This window comes from Prionailurus viverrinus, unplaced genomic scaffold, assembly GCF_022837055.1.
Source record: "Prionailurus viverrinus isolate Anna unplaced genomic scaffold, UM_Priviv_1.0 scaffold_50, whole genome shotgun sequence".
Classification (NCBI taxonomy): domain Eukaryota; kingdom Metazoa; phylum Chordata; class Mammalia; order Carnivora; family Felidae; genus Prionailurus; species Prionailurus viverrinus.
This window is the reverse complement of record NW_025927613.1, coordinates 791469-799009: the sequence shown is the minus strand read 5'-3', so window position 1 is coordinate 799009 and position 7541 is coordinate 791469. Positions and strand designations below refer to the sequence as shown.

General features: G+C 44.1%; 1 protein-coding gene across 1 annotated transcript; it reads right to left on the bottom strand.

The window, feature by feature from the left end:
• Positions 1 to 2971: 2971 nt before the first annotated feature.
• RPTN (repetin) lies at positions 2972 to 6358 on the bottom strand. The gene is made up of 3 exons (XM_047847790.1): positions 6221 to 6358; positions 5002 to 5542; positions 2972 to 4929 (listed from the first exon to the last, which is right to left on the bottom strand). Exons 1-3 carry the CDS (start codon positions 6356 to 6358, stop codon positions 2972 to 2974), a joined length of 2637 nt encoding a protein of 878 aa, XP_047703746.1.
• Between the last annotated feature and the right edge of the window lie 1183 nt (positions 6359 to 7541).

Here is a 7541-nt window from a genome sequence, read left to right as displayed (position 1 = left end):
TTTTTCTTTTTTTTTTTAACTTTATTTTTTATTTTTAAAATTTACGTCCAAATTAGTTAGCATATAGTGAAACAATGATTTCAAGAGTAGATTCCTTAATGCCCTTTAACCATTTAGCCCATCCCCCTCCCACAACCCCTCCAGCAACCCTCAGTTTGTTCTCCATATTTATGAGTCTCTTCTGTTTTGTCCCCCTCCCTGTTTTTATATTATTTTTGTTTCCCTTCCCTTATGTTCATCTGTTTTGTCTCTTAAAGTCCTCATATGAGTGAAGTCATGATTTTTGTCTTTCTCTGACTGACTAATTTCACTTAGCATAATACCTTCCAGTTCCATCCACATAGTTGCAAATGGCAAGATTTCATCCTTTTTGATTGCCGAGTAATACTCCATTATTTATATATACCACATTTTCTTTATCCATTCATCCATCGATGGACATTTGGGCTCTTTACATACTTTGGTTATTGTTGATAGTGCTCCTATAAACATGGGGGTGCATGTGTCCCTTCGAAACAGCACACCTGTATCCCTTGGATAAATGCCTAGTAGTGCAATTGCTGGGTCATAGGGTAGTTATATTTTTAGTTTTTTGAGGAACATCCATACTGTTTTCCAGACTGGCTGCACCAGCTTGCATTCCTAGGGACAGCAATTTTCCTGTACTTATGACATCTTGCCTTATTTAATGGTTGTTTGCTGTACACATGTTTCTTACTAGATTGTAATCTTCTTTAGAAAAGGGGCTGTTGTTATGAATCTATATATCTTTCCTGTGGTGAATCTGATGGCCCTCAATATCCATTCTTATCTCCTATATTTCCTAGACTCCCTTGTAGGTAGGGTTCTCGATATGAATTATGTTTTTCCAATTAGATGTGTTTCCATGATATTTGCAAGGTACAGTGATTTTTGCTATTTATTTTGGTAAATAGGGTTATGGAACATGGATGTTGACAGGCAGTTTTGGCATCAGTGCCAGCAGCTCTGGATCCCAACTTTCTGATTCCTGGATTACAGCTCTATTGATGTCTTGAACTCAGTAGTTCTGGGGTTCACTTGCTGATTTCTAATAATTCAAATCTCATAATTCTAGACATTTAATGTGCCATTGCTTAAAATATAGAAAAATGTTGTTCTTTCATTAATTGAGTCTTGATTAAATAAGGGTCAAAATTAGCCTCTTTTGTCTGTTACTATGTAAATGTTTAGCTTATTTTTTCCTGAAGTCTAAATTAGTCCTGAAGACTAATTTCCTCCTTCTATTTCCACACTAATTTCCTCACCTATTCAACAAATAATTAATGAGTGTCCCTGGATATTGGTGGCTGCACTAAGTGCTGAGCAGTGCATAGTTGAGTAAGATACGGTCTTATTCCCAGGTTGGTAGGAGAGATAATCACAGAAAAGTGTGTGACAAAGTGTATAAGAGAAATGAGTGGAAATTTAGAGGAAGGAATGCTTGGAGTGTCCAGAAAGGCTTCCCAGAAGCTGTGATGTTTTAGTTGAGACACAGAAGATGCCCAGGTTTTTACCTGGCAGAAGAGGGAAGGGAGGTACTCCAGGCTATGGAATGGTATATTCAAAGATATGAATTAATGAAAGACCATGGTATCCTGAGAAAAGACAAATCCTTGGCATGGCTGGAGCATTGGGTACTCCTGGGAGGGACCCTTCATGAGACTAAACTGGGTAGGTCATCTGGGTCAGATGATGAAGGGCCTATGTGTCATGCTAAGGAGTATGAACTTTATTCTAAAGTCACTGGGAGCCACTGAACAAGAGGGGGATAAAGGAAGTGGAAATGGAGAAGTGGGAAGAGATCCAAGAGGTATGAAGGATATAGAGTTGGCAAGATTTAATGACTATTTGAATGTCGAGGTGAATGAGGGTAAGGGTCAACTTTGACTCCTCTGTGGTGGAAGGAGCTGAAGATATTTAGATAAATTCCTTTTGACTTTTTGTTATTTGTTTCATATTGACTCCTTTTCTTCTTCTTCCTCCTCCTCTTCCTTCTCTTCTTCTTCTCCTTCTCCTCTCCCCGCCCCCGCCCCAACTTCCTCCTCTTTCTCCTTCTTCAGTGCTCAGGAACTCAAAGAACAAAGTCATCTTAGAAGTCAAGAAATGAGATCTTGTCCTTGGAAAGCAGCACCCAAGTGAAGATAGGACAGCATATCTCCACCATGAAGAAGGAAAAGAGTCATCAAGGTCATTGTTCACCAATCATTTATTGGATATTTTAATACATTTCCATAGATTTTCTTTGAAGGGTTTTCCAGAGCAATGGAGGGACGGTTTTGGTTTGTTGGAATCTGTCAGCAGATGACATATGCTTTCTCTCTGTTTTATGTGGTCAGAAACTGGAATGCTATGGAGCTGGAACCAGTCAAGTCAGCTGTAGCAGCTCAGGGAAATGTCCCTCTGGTGAGGGTTGGGAGCCTAGGTGTGGGAGGGGTTGTGGACTTCAGAGTTGACTCTCCTAGCAGCATCTCACTGTGTTTCATTTTAGGCTATGAGGTTTGCAATTCCTGGTGTTTTGTCCATTGGAGCCAAGGTCACAAAAGACCAGGTGTCCTGTCCTCGGGCTGTAATATGTATTTTTGGAATACCTTTCCTGTTTCTGAACTTTTGGAAGAAGTTTCTACCATTCAGTGACCCAGCCATGTCCCCACCTACACAGAGGGAAAACCAGGAAATGATTTAAATCCCCAAACTAATCAAAATTGGGATCTGATTATGTCACCCAATTTGCCACTCAGACTTAACCCAACTGGAACACCCTAGAATTGCCGCTTAAAGAACGGAAATGCCCTAAAAGTGAATACTAGTCCTCAAAGCATCTTTACAAGTAGATAGAAGAGAGAAGGAAGACATACATTTTCAATCTCTTAAACAGAAGTAAGGATAAACTTGACATGTAGATTTCTTTGGCTTCAGGCTGCTTTAGCTCTGGTGTGTGCACAACCTGGCGCTAATTCCTTTTCTGCTCTTGTACATAGTTATAGAGGGCGTTGGGAGCAGAAGCTACCTTGTTAGGGTGACTTCCACCCTGTTCTCCCCTTGAGGGCCTCCCACTGCTCTGGGTGGGATGGAGGGTCAGGTTACTGCATCCTCCCTGGGAATTTTGCCTCTGGCTATTTTCATTCCTGTGGAATTTTTCTCTATTAGCACGGCCTTGCTGGATCCCATAAGGTTGTTGATCCTGGGACCCTTGATACCTTTCTTCCTCCTCAAGGGTTTGCCTATCCCATTTTTGCTGATAGTTTTGATTCTCTTCATGTGTTTGCCTGTCTTGTCTCTGATGGGTCTGCTCATCTTCGTGGGTTTGCCTCTCTTGTCTCTGACGGGTCTGCTCATCTTCGTGGGTTTGCCTGTCCCGTCTCTGATGGCCTTGTTCCTCTTCATGGCTTTTCCTGGCCTGAATCTTGCATGGAGTTTCCTGACCCTCACAACCGTGTCTGCCCCAGCTTTGGCAGGCCTGTTCTCCTTCTGCCTGGTGGCTCTGCCTCTCTTCATGCCTGGCCTGTGTCTGTCTGTGGCCCTGCTCACCACTACATGATTGCCATTCACCTTCTTTATAACCGTGTGGCACTTCTTGCTTGATTTGTGCTATGAGTTTGTGTTGGTGGTGTTGGTTATCCTCCTCGGGCTCCCATGCCTGGTGGCTGTTCTGCTGCCCTTCCCTAGACTGAAATCTCTGTCTCTGATTTCGAGCCACTTCTTGTCCTTGAGTCTGTTGACTTAGTCTCCCTGAACTTCCTGGTTGCTCAACATACGAGTCTCTGCTTATTTCTTCCCTCCCTTGAAGGTAACTATTTTGCCCTATCTTCCCAGTCTCTGACTGACCATGGTGAGAACTCAGGCCTTGTCTGTCTGTCTGACCATAACAATTACTGTGGCCTTCTCTGTCTGTCTGGCCAGAACAATAGCCCTGGCATTCTCTATTTGTCTGGCCATAATGAGAGCTCATGCCTTGTCTGTCTGTCTGGCCATAATGATAATTCTGGCCTGCTCTGTCTGTCTGGCCATAGTGAGAACTCTGGCCTTGTCTGTCTGTCTGACCATAGCGGGAATTCTGGCCTTGTCTGTCTGTCTGACCATAGTGGGAATTCTGGCCTTGTCTGTCTGTCTGGCCATAATAACTCTGGTCTTGTCTGTCTGTCTGGCCATAGTGAGAACTCTGGTCTGCTCTGTCTGTCTGTCCATAGTGGGAACTCTGGCCTTGTCTGTCTGTCTGGCCATAATGAGAGCTCATGCTTTGTCTGTCTGTCTGGCCATAATGATAACTCTGGCCTGCTCTGTCTGTCTGGCCATAGCGGGAACTCTGGCCTTGTCTGTCTGACTGGTCATAATGAGAACTCTGGCCTGCTCTGTCTGTCTGGCCATAGTGGGAATTCTGGCCTTGTCTGTCTGTCTGGCCATAATGATAACTCTGGTCTTGTCTGTCTGTCTGGCCATAGTGAGAACTCTGGCCTGCTCTGTCTGTCTGGCCATAGTGAGAACTCTGGCTTTGTCTGTCTGTCTGACCATGGCGGGAATTCTGGCCTTGTCTGTCTGTCTGGTCATAGTGGGAATTCTGGCCTTGTCTGTCTGTCTGGCCATAGTGGGAACTCTGTCCTTGTCTGTCTGACTGGTCATAGTGGGAACTCTGGCCTGCTCTGTCTGTCTGGCCATAGTGAGAACTCTGGCCTTGTCTGTCTGTCTGACCATAGCGGGAATTCTGGCCTTGTCTGTCTGTCTGACCATAGTGGGAATTCTTGCCTTGTCTGTCTGTTTGGCCATAGCGGGAGCTCTGGCCTTGTCTGTCTGTGTGACCATAGTGGGAATTCTGGCCTTGTCTGACTGTCTGGCTAGAGTGGGAACTCTGGTCTTGTCTGTCTGTCTGGCTATATTGAGAGTCCAATTCTTGCCTATCTCTCTGACCATAACCTGATTTCTGATCCAGCCTCCCAGACAGTCCATAATAAAAGCCTGATTCCTGTTGGTTTGTCTGGCCATAACAAGAATTGTGAATTTGTCTCTCACATTGATTTAAGGCAAAGATATATCCTTGTTTTTTAGGCTGGCTACTGCTAGATTTATGACTCCATCTTTGACCATAGTGGGAGTCTGTATCCTGTCTCTCAGACTGACCGTAGTGGGAGTCCCTATCCTGTCTCTCAGACTGACCACAATGGGAGTCCATATCCTGTCTCTCAGTCTGACCATAGCAGGAGTCCCTACCCTGTCTCTCAGACTGATCCTGGTGTACATCCTGGTTTTGTCTCTCGGACTGAGTGCAATGGGAGTCCTGCCTTTCTTCCTCATGCTTCTGCCTGTGTTGTCTGCCTGTATTTTCTGGGAACTTATGGTCTTGTGTTCCCTCCTGCTCCCCTTCTTGCTGAGAGATTCTATCTCCACATGACCTATTATTTAGTTTATGATAGCAGGCTTGGGCCAATTGAAACACCAACAAGAGATATTCATGAAAATCAACATGTCCATTTCTGTCTTTATCCAAGAGGCTCAGGATGGTTTCCATAGTCTCTGGGTCATTTGGTCTCTGTGAGAAGATAAAACAAAGAGCAAAATCAGTTGTTCTGTGGATACAAAGATGTATGCTGGTATCCACACCCCTACCCTTTTAGTCCTGTATGAGCCTTCCTCAGTTGGTCACCATTCATCTTGAAATGGCTTGGGCTTGGTTTAGTCTTTTTGATAAACTGGTCCTCTGAACCTCATCCCTTGCTAGACCAATGGGGGCATGATTATTCCATTATATGCTATATTGTAATTATTTACCTACTTCTTTCTAACCACACCATGAGATCCTAGAGGGAAGAGAAGCTGGTTTTGTTCATGTTTGCATCCGCAGTGCCTAGGATGGTGCTGGCATGGAATAGGTATTCCACAACTCTTTGTTGAATGAATGAATACATGAATGAGAAGATGTGTGTACAGCACCCAAGTATAGAAATCAAGCTATGAATCTAGAATTTCTTCTGAGAAATGATTTCTGGTTTGAACTTGTACCCTCTCCTGTCAAGCTCAGCTATAAGAAGGTGTGTGTGTGTATGCCTGTAAATGTGTGTGTTCTGGGAGAGAAGTACTAAGGAGCTGCCTGAAAATCTTTAGCTATAGGTGGAATATGACCAGATCAAACAAAAAACATCAAGCCCTGGATGCAGGTGTCAGAATCACTCACACTTGACTCCATGGGGTCAGAGTCTATGCATCTTACCCGGAGGATGTCTCCAAACTCAACCAAGAGCAGCTGCTTCAACTCCTTCTTGCATAGTGAGGTACAGTTCCCATTCTCTTTAGCATGTTTCTGGAACACCTCAATCACAGTGAGAATGCTGTTCAGCAGTTGAGCCATTTTAGCAAAGATGGGTGAACCTAAAAGAAGAAACAAGATTTCATGTTTAAGATGAAGACCAGGAGACAGATTTCTAGAGGGCAAGTGGCCCTTTTTGGTTAGGGAAAGAAGCTTAAGAAATGACAAAGCCCCTATGCTGACACCATGGAGCCTGCTTGGGATTCTCTCCCTCTTTCTCTGCCCCTCTCCCACTCACACTTGTTCTCCCTCTCTCTCAAAATAAATAAACATTAAAAAAAAAAAGAAATGACAGAGCCCCTTCGTAGCCTTACCTCACACTCCCTCTGATCTACAATCAGCCTCCAAATACTATGTGCTATAGTGGGTGATGGGTGCCAGCTATGGGTTCCCTGCTAGGAAAAGTGGCAATTTCCTAAAAAGCAAAAAACTTATGGTAGGTGGTTTCCATGTCCCATCCCCTACTCCAGGTGGGACTTGCTTGATTGAAACTCTCTTAGAACAAAAAGGAAGAGATATCAGGAGGCCCACAGAGGCAGGGCCAGAAACCAGTACAGTAAGACATAATTCTCCACCAACTAAATATACCTGCCAAACAGGTCTTCTAAGGAGCCTTGCTCAAGTGTGGAAGGCCAGAGGTCTCTTGCCATAGGCCAAGCAAACTTTTTGAGAGGCTAAATCCCAGCAAGTGCTTCTGGCCTGGATGATCACTTGGGATATGCTTATAAAGTAGAATCAATGAATATAAAAATGATTACAGATAAAGATAGCAAGCCAAATTAACTGCACAGATGATAGGAAGTATATATAATCAGCTAGATTCACTCTGGCTACATTGGGAGACTCAGGTCTTTGGGGATCTGGATCTCAATGGTATTTTGCCTGTGGTATACAAATTCTAGTTACTGAGTTTATAAGCCTCCAAGAAGCCCTAACTGCAAAGCACATTGGACTTCCAAAAGCATGCAGTGACGTCTATAATGATGCATGGCAAACAGTGAATTGCATGGGACAGGCTGAGTCCCTTATGGCAGTTCACTGCACTGAGACTTGAATGCTACTGTGGCCCTGTGGTCTAGGGCCTTGTCCCTGATGAGCTCCAAACTTTTGGGTCTTGCCTTACTTGCATGAAAGGTCAATGCTCCAGTATGGGAGACTAAGCTATTCACCAGTAGTTCTAGCCCTCAGGTTTGGGATGCCCAGGACATGCTCAAACAAAGGCATG

Coding starts and splice junctions, on each gene's coding strand:
- RPTN (XM_047847790.1), bottom strand. CDS start 6,358: ATGGCTCAACTGCTGAACAGCATTCTCACTGTGATTGAGGTGTTCCAG. Junction 5,543..6,220: donor AGTTTGGAGACATCCTCCGG/GTAAGATGCATA, acceptor ATCTTCTCACAG/AGACCAAATGACCCAGAGAC. Junction 4,930..5,001: donor GAGACAAATTCACAATTCTT/GTTATGGCCAGA, acceptor ATCAGAAATCAG/GTTATGGTCAGAGAGATAGG.